The 20,630-nt window shown below is 44.6% G+C and overlaps 1 protein-coding gene across 1 annotated transcript; it reads left to right on the forward strand.

Annotated features, from left to right (window-relative positions):
- The first annotated feature begins 8,839 nt into the window (after positions 1-8,839).
- Positions 8,840-13,621, forward strand: LOC121875972 (basic salivary proline-rich protein 1-like). Its single transcript, XM_042380803.1, has 2 exons — positions 8,840-9,028; positions 13,040-13,621. The coding sequence occupies exons 1-2, from the start codon at positions 8,840-8,842 to the stop codon at positions 13,619-13,621; spliced, it is 771 nt and encodes a 256-aa protein (XP_042236737.1).
- Positions 13,622-20,630: the final 7,009 nt, after the last annotated feature.

Raw genomic sequence — 20,630 nt, forward strand, 5'->3', positions numbered from 1 at the left:
CATGGTAGAGTTGTAAGTTCTAAGAGGTTTTGAAGGAGCAAGAGGTTGTTCTCACCTGTGGTCGGAGAGGGCGTCGTGTAGGGCAGCTCTGTAGCTCCTGTAAGCGCCATCTTCCTCCCGTCGTGTTGTCTGTAGGGAAGGAAATGCCATAGATGTCAGTGCTGGGTTGTGGATGATGGTGGTGTAGGATCATCAATGTTGGTGGCAGCGGTGGGATTGTTTCATTGTTAATATTGGTGGCAGTGGTGGGTTCTAATTATATATTTTGTTCTATTATTAATATCAATACATCATTTTATTCATGAGGATGAGTTCTCTTATTCAACAGGTCACCGTACGGAGCCAACCACACCTACCTGTTGCTTAGTGTCTGGGTAGAGAGGTGTCCTTCGTCGACACAACATCTGCAATGACGCCAAGGAATCGTGGGCCAAGTTGTCCCCGCCCACACCCAACATCCTCGAATCTTCCTCAGGACACCCTACGCCCATTCCGCCGCTCGTGGGCGTGGTGAGGGCGGCGTCACAGGATGTAGAGGACTGACCAGAGACCTCAGTCTTTAGCCCTGCCATACGCTGGTCTGTTTAAGGAGAACAGAGGGAGATAATTGTAATTTAATGGATGGAGATGATAAGGATAAGAGAAAAGAGGCACAGATATACCAGGAATAAGAAAACTACAACCATAAAAATAGCTAGCGGATGGAGTAGATTACATTACTCTCGGCACGAAGAAATTTCAAACTAGATTTGTGGAGCATGAAGAGATAATTTTTTTTCCTAAACTTTGGCAACAAGAAGGAACAAGGTCAGTGAGAGACAATATGGCAGGAAATTATCTTAGACAGTTACAAACCCAATCAAATTTAGTCTTGATAAGGATGCCATTGTTATTTCCTTATTCTTGTGTTTAGAGTTTGTGAATAATTAAAAAAAAATTAATATAAATTTGGTTAAGACGATGCTGGTAACAGAAAATGCTGTATAAAAATGGTTATTTTGATGCATTGTGTCTTGAAGGTATGTATAAGATGAGATAGAGAGAGAGGTGGGGGGAGGTGATCAGTGGAGGCGTAGGGAACATCCGCTCGTCAAAGGTTGAGGCGGTAGGGAGATCTTTCCTCAATGACGAGCTTGTTTGGTCCACTAGTTGGGGGTGAGGAGGATAGGGGAGGGGAAGGGAAGGGGAAGGGGAGGTAAGAGGGGAGAAGTAAAGAAGGGAAGGAGAGAGAAAACGGAATTGAAGGAGAAAGATCAGAAAGGGGAATGGAGGGTGGGGTTAGGAGGAGAGGGAGGAGGAAGGAGAGAGGGGAGACGGGACGAGAGAGGAAACGGGGAGGGAGAAAAAAAGGGGAATTGAAGGAGAGAGATTGGTAGAAAGGGTGGGAAGAGAAGAGAGACAGAGGGAGATAGGAGGGGTGGAACAGAAAAAAAGGAACAGGGAAGGATAGGGGGAGAAGAGGGGAGAAAAGGGAAGGGACAGAAGGAGAAGAAGGGAGGAAAAGGAGGGGAGGGGAGAAGAGAGAAAGGGGTAGGATGAAGGAGAGGAGGGGAAAGAACTGAGGAAGAGGAGAGGAAGGCTAGGGAAGGGAGAGGGAGGAGGGATAAGAAGGGGGGAGGAATTAGTGGGTAAGCAGGGGGAGAAGAGGAAAGGGAGGAGGAGGACAGGGGAAAGAAAAGGGCAAATAGAGAACAGAAACACGGGAGGAGAGAGAGGGATATATGAGAAGGAAGGAAGGAATAGAAGGATGAAGAGAAGAAGAAGAAGAATATCATAATTCCTCTGGCAGTTGAACCACTTAAAATCAAAACAGCAACAACAACAACAACCACCAGTAACTATGCCTAAGAGTTTATAGGCCTATGATGTGTACATCAAGGAGAGGGTTACTACCTTCCCCAACACACACACGTCAAAAGCAACATGTAGACCTACGTTATCATCATCACAGTGTGTGTTATAATATCAAACGTCCAGAACTCAGACACTAACCACAGGCAATGAGAAACTCCAACACGAAATTCCCAAAGATTCAAATATCTTCCGGATCTTCAACAAATAGTTCAAAATCACAGAAAAAAAAACAGATTTATATTACGAGTATCAGGACATAGTATTAATTAAAGTCATGTATATTACGATAAAGATACGTCATTCGGGTGATGTTCAAAGGAATCGGACAAGGCGGCTGCTTTGTTTACCCTTTTATGCCTAAATAGGCCTATTAGAATATCAAGGCTACACCGTTAGGGGTCGCAAACATCTTATTAATAAAAGGTGTCCTTATGGTCGACTCTCGTGGCTTACTCTTAGTCTTTTGTTATTGTTTTGTCTGTGTGTGAGAATGGAAGAGTGGAAGGGATGTTGTGTGTAATGACAGAGTGAAAGAAGAGGAGGAGGAGGAGGTTCAACCAGGTTCAGTGGAGTTTTTTTTTAGTTTAAAAAATTTATTGACAAAGCTTGGAGTACAGTTTGCCTATTCTGAGTAATTCAGTCAGGTCTTGACACTGAGGGTGGTATCACTTCTCACTGCCACGCAGGACAGAGGTTCATACACAAAGAAATACATCACATTAATTAACACAGTATATATATATATATATATATATATATATATATATATATATATATATATATATATATATATATATATATATATATATATATATATATATATATATATATATATATATATATATATATATCAGCACTGGGCAGGACACTGCCATATGAGTGTGGACCACAGGCTGCGAGTGTTCCTTTTGGTACAGGCAGAGCTGCCGCCCGCTGCTGAGGTTACGAAGGCAAGGAAAATTGATTCATTATCACCGGTTTTAAGGTAACAAATAACCAACTCCACGAAGTACACGGTAAGCGTGATTAAATTTACTTGTAGCACCGTAAAAACCGGCAGTGAAATGCCACTTGTAACACCATATGCAACCAGCAGTGAAGTGCCACTTGTAACACCACAAGCAACCAACAGTGACCTACTATCATCAAACATAATTGCAAGCAGCGAGCTGCACCACCAAATACAGGCGGTGAGCAGTGGTTCACCGAACAAACTTTGAGACCTAACCGAAGCTGCAAATGAATATCAATAAAAGGACAAGAGGTTGAGGAAATGGATCCAGAGCAACGAAAGGGAAGGGTGAACAAGGACAAAGGTGACCGAGACCCAAAGGTAGAAGTTGTCCCTCCAGAGCTGAACGACCACGACTTTACGACAACAGAAGCCGAAGGGGGCCATCCTCTGCCTGAGCCTGAATGCTCAGCACCTGACCAAAATCCCGGGTCCAACATGATGGCAGAAGTGCGACGAACTGTGACTGAAATGCTGGAGGCGTATTTCACAAAGGGGGAAGAAAGGGAAGCAGCACGACGTTTGGAGTTTGGGAATGGCAAATTTGAACAGTCAGAAGGTTCTCAGAACAGTTCTGGGGACACAAGTCCTGAATGAATACCGACTGCAAATGGTATTTGTGAAGTGGAACAATAATAAATAGTCGAACCATCACATCTGCGTCGAGCGACATGAGAGAACTGGAAGACACTTTCAGAAGAAAGATATAGAATGGGTATTCAACTCTCCAGCGGCTTAGCACATGGGAGGAGTCTGGGAATGGCAAATCCGAAGTCAGAAAGGTTCTCAGAGCAATTGTGGGGACCCAAGTCCTGGATGAATATCGACTGCAGATGCTATTTTGTGAAGTGGAAGCGATCATAAATAGTCGACCCATCACACCTGCCTCGAGCAACGTGAGAGACCTGGAAGCGCTTACACCAGCCCACGTCCTCCACGGTGGCCCACACGCTGACCTGTAACTGGGAGGATGTCTTCTGAAGGACTCATATCAACGGCGGTGGCGGCACGTGCAGTTCCTAGCAGACCGCTTCTGGAATCGCTGGGAGAGGGAGTACCTTCCACTACTCCGCGAAAGACAGAGGTACAAAGAACCAACCCGGAATCTCTAGGAAGGCGACCTTGTCCTCGTCACTGGAAAAATCTTCCTCACAACACATGGCCATTGGGCAAGGTCACGGCAGTGGTCCGAGGAGCTGACGATCTGGTGCGCCAGGTACGTGTGCAAACCGTATCTAGGGAGTTCCGAAGGCCAGTGACTCGTGTATGCCTTCTTGAACACGACACACCGTAAATCTTGGGCGATTGCCCAATTCCGGGAGTGTTATCGCCGCTGGCTTCAACTACAGTGCTGGCGTTGCCTTATCCGAACAAACATTAAATCTATCAGCCTGCGAACACGTGCGCCGCCCCCCCCCCCCTCACGCGACCTGCACAAACAAAATGTCCTGATTCTGCTGAGTGTATGGTTTAGAGGGTGGCGTGGCCCCCTGGCCTCCATGATGCAGATCGCCCTCTCGAGTGATGCTGTGAAGACCAGCCCTCTGTGGTGAACACCGACTCCCAATCCTGGCCGAGTTTTGTGCTGGAACAATTTACACTATACTATTGTCCCTTGGAACACCATACTGGTTCACATTGATCCGCACTTGTAAGTACAGCCAAAGTGATGACATTCCCCTCAGTACTGTAGGCAAATGTAGTACCCATATGAAACAGGCAAATGTAGTACCCATATTCAAAAAGGGAGACAGAGCATCAGCGTCAAATTACCGGCCGATCAGTTTGACGTCAGTAGTGGGGAAATTTCTTGAATCAATTATAGCAGACAGCATCCGATCGCATCTAGAGAAAAGCAAATTAATCTACGACTCTCAACATGGGTTTACAAAGGAAAAATCTTGTCTAACAAATCTGCTAACATTTTTTAGGAAAGTCTTCGAGGTAGTAGATAATGACGAAAATTACGATGTTATTTACTTAGGCTTAAACAAAGTATTCGACAGAGTACCGCATCAGAGGCTTCTGAGAAAAATTAAGGCTCATGGTATCGAGGGGAAAGTTTTAAATTGGATAAAATCATGGCTCACCGATAGAACGCAGAGGGTCAGCGTAGATGGTGTTAAATCTGAGTGGGCCGTAACCAGTGGGGTTCCCCAGGGGTCAGTACTAGGCCCACTCTTGTTCATAATCTACATAAACGATTTAGATACTGGGATCAGCAGTGACATAAGCAAGTTTGCGGATGACACCAAAATAGGGCGGCAAATTAATTCAGGGCAGGATGCAAATGCATTACAGGAGGATCTAAATAAACTGCAGGGGTAGTCTGAAAAATGGCAAATGAAATTCAACACCAGCAAGTGCAGCGTACTTAATATTGGAAGAACAAATACTTATAATGTATACAGCCTTAACAACATCAACCTAGAGAAGTCGACTTGTGAAAGAGACCTAGGGGTACTTGTAAGCCCGGACCTACGGCCTAGAAAACAGTGCGTTAATGTTCGAAATAAGGCGAACAGAGTATTGGGTTTTATATCTAGAAGTGTAAGTAACAAGAGTGCAGAGGTCTTATTGCAACTATATCTTGCGCTAGTCAGTCCGCACCTCGATTATGCCGTCCAGTTCTGGTGCCCCTATTATAGAATGGATATAAATTCACTAGAGTCGGTGTAGCGAAGAATGACAAAAATGATTCCGGGACTTAGAAACCTTCCATATCAGGATAGGTTACAGAAACTTAACTTGCATTCCCTAGAAAGACGAAGAGTGCGGGGAGATATGATAGAAGTATTTAAGTGGGTGAAAGGAATCAATAAAGGGGATATAGATAAAGTTCTTATAATATCCGAGCAGGGTAGGACTCGGAGAAACGGATTCAAGTTGGATAAGTTTAGGTTTAGGAGGGAAATAGGAAGAAACTGGTTCACAAATAGGGTGGTGGACGAGTGGAACAAGCTTAGCAACTTTGTAGTAAGTGCGGGAACTCCGGAAAGTTTCAAAAGGAGGCTAGATAGATTCATGGACGATAGAGAGTGGTAGTAACTCTCGACAGGAGCTGCCATGCACAGGCCAACCGGCCTATTGCAGACTCCTTATTTTCTTATGTTCTTATATTGTGGACTAATTATGCCTACTCGTTTCTGCCTTATCTGGGGAAATAAGACAATGCGGAATGAAGTGTAACTAAGATTAATAGAGTTATTAACTTTGCATCATGTCACTATGCTTAATAATCAATTGTAATTAAGATGTAATCGTCTGAGACTAACTAATTTATGTATCAGATAGATCACCATGTAATGCTAAAGAATGCCTTGTTCTCTGCAGGTTTTGACCACATCAATAAATATTGAATGCGTCAAATGACGGGTTTCAATCATTCCCTTCGACTTGCCCGTCACCTGAACGTCCTTAACCAAGGCGTTTACAATGCTCCTTACTCACATCCCACATTTCCTGACCTGCTCGATTTCCGAGTAATCCTGGAAACTATATGTAATATAATAGAAAATATGGAGTGACAACTTTTATTCGATAAGAGCCAATTTCTTAAGTTTGGTAAAAGAAATAGCGTTACCGGAGCCGTAGTGTACGGCGTACAGAGTAAAACATTGTATATCATATTCTGTTAACTTAAAATAAAAGTGTTATTATGAATCCAAATTAGTTATTAAGACAGAACTAAATTTCAAAACCTTGGTTGATTTAATACGATTTATTCTCCGTATTTTTTTTTTTTGCAAAGCTGCTCAATGTTTGGAGAATAAGCTGCCGTCTTAATCTTTAGAGAAGATCGTAAGCTTTCATCATTCATTCGACTTCGTAGTTTTTTTTTATAATGAAGTTCATACAAGTAAGTAGAACCGAAGATGGACAGAATCCCGAACTGCTGAAGAGCCACTGTAGCTTATTGTTTTTCGAGACTTTCAAGTTTGGAGATCAGGCTTATAAATGTTAAAGCCGACATCTCTTATTCTTACAAATCAGCTAATTTACGCTCTAGTTCTGCTCGACTCACTGCTATAAAGGTCGTTTCATTATTTCACGAGTTACTACAAAACTGACTGGAGTTGTGTTACTTAAGGATTTCACCCATTTTGTGAATATGAACTGGCTTTGTTCTGCTGTGTGTTTCAGTTCCTATGCAGTTTTCTTTGTGGCATCTCCAGCTGCATACTTCACTGTCAGTACACTTTGTTTCGTGTGAATATGTCTTTCGAGGTTAGACTTCTTCTTCTTGGCCAATTCTTCCTTACAAATGAGACATGAAGGAAGTCGTCTAGAGCTCTTTATGAGATCAAAACAATCGGTTCAGCCATCTTTACAGCCATGTATTTTTTTTATCACGTCTTCAAGCATACTAAGAACAGAGGGAGATTTACAGAATATACCCAGCCCTTAAGCCAAGGTCTGAAGGATCTTTGACCTGTCCACCCAAGGATTATAAGGTCACGCGGGGAAATATGGTTGAAAAGAACAAAATATTTATATGTAGGTGAAGTCAAGGGTGAGGACATAGTTTCTCAAACACCACACAACCTTCACATGACATTTAACTCATAAATTACAATTTTTTTAAGGAGATTTAAAAATAAACGATGGACAGGAGACGAATTCTTTCACGTATAAAATGACGTCACTTAAACATATATTAATTCTTCAATTTCTTTATGATTTAGTCAAGAATGAGATCGACTCAATACCTCATCTCGACTCTAGCAGCAACAAGGGGACACGACAGACCTCTACAACACGTCTAACAAGTGGAATAATACTTCTCCTTGATCTTGTGTTTGACTTGATTGAATAATGTACAGTATGTATTGACCAATGACAAGATCCTTCTGTTAATACTTGACCACACATGAAGAAGAGTTTATTATGAATACATCACCTATATCAACAGAAGACAATGCATTAACAGGTATTCCTATGTCGGCAAATAAAGCTTGACCATATGAGACAAAATGAGTCCGTGTAGTTGGATAGATTAGGTGAGTGTATTGTCTTGTTATTGTATCTGAGAGGATATTGTTTTCGTGGTATATATTGTATTGTTTGTGGAGAACATCTTCAACTGGCGGCAGATGGTGTGTTTAGGATGAAGTGTGGGTCTCAGGTTGGGATGAAGTGTGGGTCTCAGGCTGGGATGAAATGTGGGTCTCAGGTTGGGATGAAGTGTGGGTCTCAGGCTGGGATGAAGTGTGGGTCTCAGGTTGGGATGAAGTGTGGGTCTCAGGTTGGGATGAAGTGTGGGTCTCAGGTTGGGATGAAGTGTGGGTCTCAGGTTGGGATGAAGTGTGGGTCTCAGGGTTGGGATGAAGTGTGGGTCTCAGGTTGGGATGAAGTGTGGGTCTCCAGGTTGGGATGAAGTGTGGGTCTCAGGTTGGGATGAGTGTGGGTCTCCAGGTTGGGATGAAGTGTGGGATCTCAGGTTGGGATGAGTGTAAGGTCTCAGGTTGGGAAGGATGGGGATGTGGGTCTCAGGTTGGGATGAAAGTGTGGGTCTCAGGTTGGGATGAAGTGTGGGTCTCAGGTTGGGATGAAGTGTGGGTCTCCAGGTTGGGATGGAGTGTGGAGTCTCAGGTTGGGATGAAGTGTGGGTCTCAGATTAGGATGAAGTGTGGGTCTCAGGTTGGGATGAGTGTGGGTCTCAGGTTGGGATGAAGTGTGGAGTCTCAGGTTGGGATGGAGTGTTGGGTCTCAGAGGCTGGGATGAGTGTGGTCTCAGGCTGGGGATGAGGAGGTGTGGGTCTCAGGGGCAGGATGAAGTGTGGAGTCTCAGGCTGGGGATGAAGTGTGGGTCTCAGGTTGGGATGAAATGTGGGTCTCAGGTTGGGATGAGTGTGGGTCTCAGGCTGGGGGATGAGTGTGGGTCTCAGGTTGGGATAGAGTGTAGGTCTCCTCAGGTTGGGGGATGGTCTGTGGGTCTCAGGTTGGGATGAGTGTGGGAGGTCTCAGGTTGGGATGAAGTGTGGGTCTCAGGCTGGGGATGGGGAGTGTGGGTCTCAGGTTGGGATGAAGTGTGGGTCTCAGGTTGGGATGAAGTGTGGGTCTCAGGTTGGGATGAAGTGTGGGTCTCAGGTTGGGATGAAGTGTGGGTCTCAGGCTGGGATGAAGTGTGGGTCTCAGGCTGGGATGAAGTGTGGGTCTCAGGTTGGGATGAAGTGTGCGTCTCAGGTTGAAGGGTTATTTAACACAACTTTACCTTGAAGACAGTAATCCAATATTTAAGGGATGGAAACTCTAGAAATAAACTATATACTGTATATGTTTTTTCTCGTGGCTCAATTATGAAATCAACAATATATTGATTTTTTTTAATTAGAATCAAATTAATTTAGTAAGTGCATATTGAAATGGATAAGAACAGAAGAACATAAGAACATAAGAAAATAAGGAGTCTGCAATAGGCCGGCTGGCCTGTGCATGGCAGCTCCTGTCGAGAGTTACTACCACTCTCTATCATCCATGAATCTATCTAGCCTCCTTTTGAAACTTTCCAGAGTTCCCGCACTTACTACAAAGTTGCTAAGCTTGTTCCACTCGTCCACCACCCTATTTGTTCACCAGTTCCTTCCTATCTCCCTCCTAAACCTAAACTTATCCAACTTGAATCCGTTGCTCCAAGTCCTATCCTGTTCGGATATTATAAGAACTTTATCTATGTCCCCTTTATTGATCCCTTTCACCCACTTAAATACTTCTATCATATCTCCCCGCACTCTTCGTCTTTCTAGGGAATGCAAGTTAAGTTTCTTTAACCTATCCTGATATGGAAGGTTATGATTGAAGCAGTACAGGTGTGTTGGTGTAGCGTATAGTAGGTGTGTTGATGGTGTAGTGTAGTGTATAACAGGTGTGATGGCGTAGTATTGTGTATAGCACACCTGCTAAACATTACACCATCAATACACCTATGCACCGCACCTGTTTACCCACACACTACAAACCTGTACACATCCACACACACTACACACCTGTACACACCCATACACTACACACCTGTACACACCCACACACTACACACCTGTACACACCCACACATTACACACCTGTACACACTCACACTACACAACAACATCAGATTTCCCCATCATCAGAAATTTAACCGGAATTCAAAACACACACTGCTAGCTACTGTTAAATTAAAGTAATTCACAGTTTGTATATTTTTGGTCTCATTTCTTAATGAGTTTTGTAGAGAGAGATACTGTACTTACCTCGATGAGTTAGTTTAAAGAACACAATATGCTAAGTCTTTCTCATCAGTTACGCAAATGAGTACCTTAAGTTATTATGTAATTGTTTATCTTTATTTAATTTTTTTTATTGATCTCTCTTATTTCCGCTTTGTTTCACCTCGATTTGTTTCTCTCTCTCTCTCACTCTCTCTGCTCTCTCGCTACTCCCTTTTTCCACACACCTATTTCCTCGTCTTTCTATCTCTCTCTTGTAATATCTCTCCCCCTCTCTCTCTCTTTCTTTTCATATATTTGATTCTTTCCTTCTCACTCTCTCTCTTTTTCTCTTTCGTTCTTTCATATTATTTTATGTAGAAATGAAGACAGTGTGTGTGTGTGTGTGTGTGTGTGTGTGTATGTGTGTGTGTGTGTATGTGTGTGTGTGTGTGTGTGTGTGTGTGTGTGTGTGTAGAAACCTATTACAACATTATATCAATTGGCTTTATAATCTTGGATCTCTATCTTGGTATAATCGTGTATTAGAAAATATGAGTGGGGTGGGGTGATAGGGGGTGATGGGGTGGGGTGATGGGGGTGTTGGAGGGGTTAGAGGAGTAGCAGCTCCACATGTCTTGGACCAATTTCTGGTAAGGGTCTGAATCGATGCATTAATTATCCATAGCATTATTAAATATCCGTGTTTTTTGTGTTTTTTGTGATCATGTGATTTTGTGTGTGTGTGTGTGTGTGTGTGTATGTGTTTGTGTTTGAGTTTATTTGTGTTTTTACGTATTTTTTTTCTCTACTTCCGTCTGTCATTGAGTAAAAATCGAGGATTATTTTACGATATATATAAAAGAGAGAGATTCAGACCATATCTCATCATACCTTGAACTGGGAAGAGATTTTAATAGGTGGGAAAACTTTATACCACCTATGTGACCCCTGTAAGCTATAGGTGATGAAGACGTGTGATGGTGTAGTACAGGTATAGTGTGTGTGTGTGGACAGGTGTATGGGTGATTCCTTCTCCTGCTTCCTCCTACTTCTTCCTTCTTTCCTTCCTTCTGTGGCCCTCCTACTTTACCTTTCCCGTCTACTCTTCTATCTTCTTCCTCCTCCACCCTTCATAGTTAAAAGTGTATAAATAAGAGCTAATTACACACAGCATTATATATTGTAATACCGGAGCTAATGAGGTAATCAATAATTAATTAAGAAATAGTAATGAAATCCATGACACGTAATTAAGGACATGGGATAACCTCTCTAGTTTGGCTAGTTAGCGAGGTCATTATAATACTAGCCGGCTTCACTGGTTATTACAATACTAGCCGGCTTCACTGGTTATTACAATACTAGCCGGCTTCACTGGTTATTACAATACTAGTCGGCTTTACTAGTTATTACAATACTAGCCGGCTTCACTGGTTATTACAATACTAGCCGGCTTCACTGGTTATTACAATACTAGCCGGCTTCACTGGTTATTACAATACTAGTCGGCTTTACTAGTCATTTTAAAACTAGCATAACCTCCCATAAGTTATGCTTTATTTTCAGCTCACAAGGTATGCGTCATTCTCAGCTCGCAAGATAAGTTATGCGTCGTTCTCAGCTCACAAAATAAGCTATGCCTCATTCTCAGCTCTCACACACACAAAAGTCTCTCATGTTCTCAGGTAAAAACCATTCTACAGTGTTCTCAGCTCAGGATGACGTTATCCCGACTCCTGAATATATGTTATTAAGTTATCCTTCACATTCTATCCTTCACATCCTTCGTCCTAACTCCGTTCTGTTATCCTATTCTCGTCATGGCGGTTCATAGAAAGATATCCTATAAGCTCGAGGGCAGAAAAATAAAGCGTATCCCGAGAGTCCGTCTGTGTGTGTGTGTTGGTATAAAACCCTACAAGAAACCATTAAGGGATGAAATCAGGTCATTATCTGATGGTCTAACAGAGAGTGAGAGAGAGGAAGCGGATAGGTACTCAGAATAATGGCGATCTGTCACGTCCGTACTCCATTGCATTGAATATAATAGCCAGATTATCCCCTATAGTGGGAGGTCAGTATTAAGTAGAGTGAGGATCGGGGCGCTCAGAGGGACGAATTGATGAAGTGGTGAAGTGGGAGAAGAAACGGGAGATGAAGAAAGAGAGGAAGGGTAAGAGGTGTGTGTGTGTGTGTGTGTGTCAGTGGGTAGCAAATCTATCACACACACATCATAACACACGAAAATTCTGTCACACACACACACACACACACACACACACACACACACACGAGCTCAGGGAATGGAGACGCGTATAAGGGGCTCTCAACATTTTCATCCTCGAGTCCATCTAAAACTCTTCCGCTTCCCTAACTTTAGCCAGAGACTTAGAGTAAACTTTAACTGGCTTGGGAACCACCTTGGTATGTGGTGGCTTCAGATCTTCTTGAATTGTTTAGTGTGTGGGGCGTGTGTGGGGGTGGGGGAATGTGTTTGTAGGGATGGTGTGTGTGTGTGTGTGTGTGTGTGTGTGTGTGTGTGTGTGTGTGTGTGTGTGTGTGTGTGTGTGTGTGTGTAAGTGAATAAGCGAATGAAAAACGGACTTGGTATTAGTTATGGAAATAAGTAGACGTTGTAAAGGTAAGTTTTGACGTCAGAGCAACACCTGTCTTGACCCCCAGCACACCTGTACCCTAATGAGGTGGTCAACAGGTGAGTTACTCCTGTGTTAGATCGTCCTCATCTCTCCTCTCCCCTATTCCTCATCTCCCCTTACCCCTCTTCCCTTACTCCTCCTCTTCTCTTACTCCTCCTCTCCCCTTACCCCTCTCCCCCTACCCCTCCCTTTACTACTATTCCCCAAGGGTACAGATCTTGCCATGGGCTTACGGAGGTATCATGCATTCCCCCAGGGTGTCAGATCTCCCCCGTGGTGCTTGTGTCCCAAGGTGTTGACGTCATGAATTCCCTTCGAGAATCCCCCAGGGTCCCAAGAATCCCTCCGAGAATCCCCCAGGGTCCCGAGAATCCTTCGAGAATCCCCCAGGGTCCCCAAGAACTCTCCGGAGAACTCCCCAGGGTCCCAAGAACTCTCTCCGGAGAACCTCCTCCCAGGGTCCCGAGAACCCCCAGGGTCCCCGAGAATCCTTCGAGAATCCCCCCCAGGGTCCCAAGAATTCTCGAGAATCCCCCAGGGTCCCAAGAACCTCCGAGAACTCAGGTCCTGGAGAATCCCCAGGTCCCAAGAACCGGAGAATCCCCTTAGGGTCCCAAGAATCTCCGAGAATCCCCCCAGGTCCCGAGAATCCCCCAGGGTCCCAAGAATCCCTCGAGAATCCCCCAGGGTCCCAAGAATCCCTCGAGAATCCCCCAGGGTCACAAGAATCCCAAATATTCAGGGGTTTCAGAGCTTCTTCACTAGGGCGAACAAGGGTCCAAGGGGTCCTTTTGGGTCACAGTATGCAGTACCCCCCTTTCCCCCCCTCAAAAAAAAAGGGTCTAGGGGGGGTCTTAGTGAAGGGTCCCAGTGTCCCGTGGTCCCTCATTACTCCCCCTTTGGCGCACTAATTCTCAGGCAGGAAGTGAAAAAATGGCGGGGAGAAAAAGCGAGTATTCCAACGAGTGGCCAATAATAACTCCGACTCGCGGGGCAGGTTGTGGGCGGTAGAGAAGAAGGCCAATGGACGGTGGGTGGGTGATGGGAAGGGGGGGGGCTAGTGTCCATGGGTGGTTGTAAGAAGGATGGAAGGGGGTGAGATAAAAGGTGTGAGGGTGGTGGTGGGTGGGGGAGTTGGGACTAGTGGGTGGGTGTGTGTGTGTGTGTGTGTGTGTGTTCCCAATCTTATAAATTTCCCCATAATCTAAAAAAATACAATGCCCAATCACTAATCACGGTTCCTAGACACAGCATTATACAACACTCACAAACAAACACACAAACAAACAGACACAAACAAACAGACACAAACAAAGCAAAAAATTCCTCCCCCCCCCAAAAAAAGAAGAAAACAAAAGACACGCAGAAGAGACCCACAACATAAAGAAGATAAACAAAAAACAAACAAAAAGTAAACAACAAACAAAAACAGAACAATAAAAACAGGAGACAACACACAAACAACAAACACTATAAAATAACAGAAAGAAAACAAACAACAGAAGAAACACAAACAACGGAAAAACACCACACAAACAACGGACAAACACCACACAAACAAAAGTAAACAACACAAGGACACAAACAAACAAACAGACAGACGCTTGGTAAGCCCTTCTTCCCCAGACCACAAAGTCCTCTTCTTTTCCATAATTAATTAAAACAAATTAACACCAGAGAGAAATTAATTAAGATGTAAGTCGATTATTATTCCAATAAATGTTTAGATTATTATATATTTAATCGGATTACCTGGAGATTAAACATCCGAGTTTAATTAATCTGATGATTTACCACACTAAACCTAACCTAACCTATTCTGGGAGAGGGGTAGGGTAGGTTAGGTTAGGTTAGGTTAGGTTAGGTTAGTTTAGGTTAGGTTAGGTTAGGGTAGGTTAGGTTAGGTTAGGTTAGGTTAGGTTAGTTTAGGTAAGTTAATCTTCAGTTAATTCTGGTGTGTTTAATCTTCAGGTGATCTATGTAAACTTTTTAACACTGTAAGACAAACTTAAGTAACTTTCCTATTTAAGTAAGATATCCACTTAGGACGAACTTAAATAAGTAATTCACCTATTTCTAAGTAAAAAAAAGATATTCACTTAAACGTATACAGCAATACTTTACCTATTTTCAGACTGATGAACCCGAAACAGTAGACCGATACATTATTCTGTCTATAAATGCTTCGGATTCGCGAGTCTGAATCTCTTGAGAGGGTTCGTGGTTCAGAAGAGATGACATAGCCTTAGTGGATGACTGTGGATGACTGTGGATGATTGTGTTGACCTTGGATGATTGTGGATGACTGTGGATGATTGTGTTGACCTTGGATGATTGTGGATGACTGTGGATGACTGTGGATGACTACTATTGACCAAATAAACCACCCTCTGCTAAACCTCACCCTTGTTATTTATTTCTTAGTGTTTGTTTGTTGTAGTTGTTTTAATGTTATTACTGCATTTCAACAATGAGAGAGAGAGAGAGAGAGAGAGAGAGAGAGAGAGAGAGAGAGAGAGAGAGAGAGAGAGAGAGAGAGAGAGAGAGAGAGAGAGAGAACTTCCTATATAATACTTTTTCACATCATTGTATTACTTCTGAACCTAACCTAACCTATTTAAGTAAAGCTCTGATATTTTAAAGGTTCAATAATTAAGGTCTGATTTTAAGTATTTGAAGGACCTGTAAATAAGGTTTATAACCCTATTGAGTTTTTAAAGGTTTTCACTAGAAATTTTAAGTATTGAATAATTTTAAGAATTTTTGCATCTATTATTAAGGTCTCACATTTAAATACCTTACGAACGCTTGGTGAAGTGCGTTAGGGTATAGTTTGAACACCTGTCTATGCGTTGGGGTACTTTAACACCCGTCCATGCGCTACAACAGTCCCCAGTACCCATCCATGGGCTAGAACAGTCCCCAACACCCGTCCTTGACCACCGTCGGGTCGAGACCTATTCAGGCTCTGCTCCTCCTGAGCAGCGGCCCCCCTTGGCCAATGTTCGGCCCATTCCCCAAGTCCCTCTCCCCGACCCATCCTCACCACCAGGATATCTACATAATCAAAAGTGACAATTTTGTTTCGGAATGAAGTGGGACAAGTGTTGAACAGTGATGAACAGTGTTTACGCGAGTGAATTCAGCACTAGACAGTACCAGTGAGAGCCGTGACCCACCAGTGAGATAAGCACCCCTGGGAACTGACCGCCATCTTCTGGCCAGGAGGTGCTAATCAGTCCACGATGGGAACAACAGTGGGTCGGCTTCACACCTGACTACGAGACAACACAACACCACCCAGCAGGGCGAGGTACTGTGACACCACCCCACACTGCCCGGTGTCCCCATGACCACGTGAGGCCCTTCATATCAACACCCGAGGACGAGTTACTGCACCAGGTGAACACTACACCACCCGGTGTCTCCATGACCAACCCAGGCCCGGGCAATCAACTGTAAACTATAATAATTTGTATGTTCAATCATTGCTCCCTCTTCTTTCAATAATGAAAGCCTTTGTTAAGCGACCCACCCACCCCATGTCTTTGTATGTAATAAGTCATTTTTGTCCAATGTATATTTTCAGCCTTAGGGCTGCAGAACTTTTTCAATAAACCGTTAATTATTATTATTATTAAAACAGTCTCCAACAGCCGTCCATGCACAAGAGCTGTTCCTTCACCATTACGTATAGTTCTAACCATCACAAACAACAAACTAAAGAGAGGAATAAATTTAACGAGTTTTAACGAATCTCAATACTCAAAATTTCCTTAGAGTAAAATTTCCTCGTAAATGAGTTTGTGAGAATATATCTGGTATGTTAAGTAAATTGAAGGTAAAAATGCAAAACAAAAAAAGCATAAAAATTAAACAAACAGAAAAATAATAAGAACTTAAAAAAAAATTCCAAAATATTCAAATTGTTGTTGAATCTCGGTGTAATTTTAAATGCCATTAATTATTTCTTTGAACCTTGTTTTGTTGTCGTGTATAGATAAATATTGTTACCTCACGCATTTCAAGGTCTTTCCTGACACCATTACTAACACACAGGGAAAGTGACCATTATTCAAGGGTGCCAAATGGTGAAAATCTGAACCCACTTACCCACCCCCATGTTGCTACGGTCCAGCCTCGGAGGGGTCTTTCCACCCGGCCGACCTATAATTGCATTTCGGTCGTTATTTCCTGTGTGATACGATTCCTAAATTGTACAAGATGTTGTCGCCCAGCTCAAGGTGAGGGGGTGGGGGTGGTGAAGGGGTAGGGGGGAAAAGGGAGGGGGAGGGGATGGGTCAGATTGTGAGGAGGATGGGGACGAAGAGAGGGGTTAGATGGTTAGGAGTAGAAGGAGGAAGAGGTTGGCTCGATGGGGAGGTAGGAAGGGGAGTGAAGAAAAGAAAAAAGGTGGAATGAGGAGGAGCGAGACAGGGGGGAAGGTGGAGGAGCGGAGACGGGGGGAAGGGGAAGAGGAGGAGCGAGACGGGGGAAGGGGGAAGAGGAGGAGCGAGACGGGGAAGGGGAAGAGGAGGAGCGAGACAGGGGGGAAGGGAAGAGGAGGAGCGAGACGGGGGGAAGGGGAAGGTGAGGAGCGAGACAGGGGGAAGGGGAAGAGGAGGAGCGAGACGGGGGGGAAGGGAAGAGAGGAGCGAGACGGGGGGGAAGGGGAAGAGGAGGAGCGAGACGGGGGAAGGAAGAGGAGGGAGCGAGACGGGGGAAGGAAAGAGGAGGAGCGACTGGGGGAAGGGAAGAGGAGGAGCGAGACAGGGGAAGGGGAAGAGGAGGAGCGAGACAGGGGGAAGGGGAAGAGGAGGAGCGAGGACAGGGGGAAGGGGAAGAGGGGGAGCGAGACAGGGGGGGAAGGGGAAGAGGAGGAGCGAGACGGGGGGGGAAGGAGGAGCGAGACAGGGGGGGAAGGGGAAGAGGAGGAGCGAGACAGGGGGGGAAGGGGAAGAGGAGGAGCGAGACAGGGGGGAAGGGGAAGAGGGGAGCGAGACAGGGGGAAGGGGAAGAGGAGGAGCGAGACGGGGGGGGAGGGGAAGAGGAGGAGCGAGACAGGGGGGAAGGGGCAGAGGAGGAGCGAGACGGGGGGAAGGGGAAGAGGAGGAGCGAGACAGGGGGGAAGGGGAAGAGGGGGAGGGGGACGATGGGATGGAAGCGATGGAAGGGGATAATTGGGAAAGTCAAAATACTTTCAATTCACTAACTATAAAATGGCTGCCCAAACAAACAAACAAATTACATATTACCAGCGTGTAGGTACAGGTACAGACATAGGTACAGTTACAGGTACAGGCATAGGTACAGGTACAGACATAGGTACAGGTACAGGCATAGGTAAAGGCATAGGTACAGGCAGAGGTACAGGTGCAGGTATAAGTGCAGGTACAGGTATAGGTACAGGTGCAGGAACAGGTGCAAGTGCAGGTACAAATAAGGGTACAGGTACAGCTACAGGTGCAAGTGCATGTACAAATACAGCTACAGGTACAGTTACAGGTGCAGGTACAGGTATAGGTACAGGTACAGTTAAAGGTATAGGTACAGTTACAGGTACAGGTAAAGTTACAGGTACAGATACAGTTACAGGTGCAGGTACAGTTGCAGGTACAGTTACAGGTGCAGGTACAGTTACAGGTGCAGGTACAGTTACAGGTACAGGTCCAGTTACAGGTGCAGGTACAGGTATAGGTACAGTTACAGGTACAAGTGCAGGTATAAGTGCAGGTACAGGTATAGGTACATGTGTAGGTACAGGTACAGTTACAGGTACAGGAACAGGTGCAAGTGCAGGTACAGGTGCAAGTGCGTGTACAAATACAGCTACAGGTACAGTTACAGGTGGAGGTGCAGGTACAGGTGCAGGTACAGGTATAGGTGCAGGTACAGTTACAGGTGCAGGAACAGGTCCAGTTACAGGTATAGGTACAGGTATAGGTACAGTTACAGGTACAGTTACAGGTACAGTTACAGGAGCAGGTACAGGTACAGTTACAGGTACAGGCACAATTTCAGTTACAGGTACAGGTATAGGTACAGTTACAGGTATAGGTACAGTTACAGGAGCAGGTACAGGTACAGTTACAGGTACAGGCATAGTTTCAGTTACAGGTACAGGTATAGGTAGAGGTACAGTTACAGGTACAGGCATAGTTTCAGTTACAGGTACAGGTATAGGTACAGGTACAGTTACAGGTACAGGTACAGTTACAGGTATAGGTACAGTTACAGGTGCACTATAGGTACAGTCACAGGTCCAGGTACAGTTACAGGTACAGGTACAGTTACAGGTATAGGTACAGTTACAGGTGCAAGTATAGGTACAGTCACAGGTCCAGGTATGGGTACAGGTGCAGGTATAGGTTCAGTTACAGGTTCAGTTACAGGTATAGGTACAGGTATAGGTACAGGTATAGGTGCAATTATAGGTATAGGTACAGTTACAGGTGCAGGTATAGGTACAGTTACAGGTGCAGGTATAGGTACAGTTACAGGTACAGGTATGGGTACAGTTACAGGTACAGGTATAGGTATAGGTACAGTTACTGGTTCAAGTACAGGTAAACATTTTTTGTAATTCCTCTGGTTATTATGAGAGAACTCTAAGCTCAGGTACGTTACTTTAGGTTACATTTTTTTTTCTGAAGTAGACCAATACCGACCGTCACGGGGACAAACAGAAGCGTTCCAGTAATACAATAATATCTTCCCAATTTTTCCCAATGTTTCCCCTCTTGTTTTCCACACAGGCTCTTCCCCCTTTTCACTCCCCTCCACCACCTGTTGGTCGTACACAAGTTGGGGGGTGGGGAGGTGGGGGGGAGGGAGGGGAAGCAGGGGACCGTTCAATCTAATTGTCCGAAGGCGGGCGAGAAGGGCGCGCCAACCACTGCCTCCCCGGGTACCTCAAGTCCCTTCTAGCCCCGACCGCGTAATGTTTTCACAAGGCAAATCATTTTCGGAAATTAGAGATGAAATAAGAGTTCTGATTGGTGGATAATTCCGCGTTGAAGGGTGTCATCTGTGAGGGCCTCAAGATGTACTCAGCGCTTGAGGGTTTGGTGGCGTGACAGATACTCACTTAAGTGGATATTATAAGTGCATTTTGACCATTTTAGGCCGCAGTGTGTGTTGTTATTATTACAACCAGAGAAAACTGAAGTGTATTAGAGAGAGAGAGAGAGAGAGAGAGAGAGAGAGAGAGAGAGAGAGAGAGAGAGGCTCTAACCTGGGTGCTTCCTGCAGGCGATGGTTGACGGCGAAGATGACAATTCGCCGAGGAAGTCTTCGCCCTGCAGAGAGTAAACAAATTCACGTGTTAGTAAAGGAATGATAATAATAATGATGATGATGATGAGACAATCAATCTATAGACAAGCTTCTCTTTCCTCTCCCCTACCTCCTCCTCCCCCTCCCCTTTAAATCCCTTCCTACCCCCCTCCGACCCCTCTACCCCCCTCCCTTCTCCCCCAGCTTGGCCTCTATGATAACGTGCTCTACACCATCGTCACCAACACGATCCACTGTAACCCGAACACTATACCGTATGGCCTGTTATAGACGTGTCTGTGTGAAGAACATCCATGTTTAAGGAGCAGGGAGGTCTTTACACACACACACACACACACACACACACACACACAATACTTCATCAACACACACACACACACAGATCAATACTTCATCATACACAGACAAATACACACACACACACACACAGACAGACACACACACACACAGACACATACACACACACACACACACACACACACACAGACACACACACACACAGACACAAACACACACATACACACACACACACACACACACACACACAGACACACACACACACACACACAGACAACACACAGACACACACACAGACACACACATAGACATACACAGAGACACAGA

The sequence above is a fragment of the Homarus americanus genome, unplaced genomic scaffold (assembly GCF_018991925.1).
Source record: "Homarus americanus isolate GMGI-L3 unplaced genomic scaffold, GMGI_Hamer_2.0 scaffold33468, whole genome shotgun sequence".
NCBI lineage: Eukaryota > Metazoa > Arthropoda > Malacostraca > Decapoda > Nephropidae > Homarus > Homarus americanus.

What these genes read in the sequence shown, in the direction of transcription:
- LOC121875972 (XM_042380803.1), top strand. Translation starts at nt 8,840, where the DNA reads ATGAAGTGTGGGTCTCAGGCTGGGGATGGGGAGTGTGGGTCTCAGGTT. An exon ending in GGATGAAGTGTGGGTCTCAG is followed by an intron (nt 9,029 to 13,039) that starts GTTGGGATGAAG and finishes AGAATCCCCCAG; the next exon opens with GGTCCCAAGAATCCCTCCGA.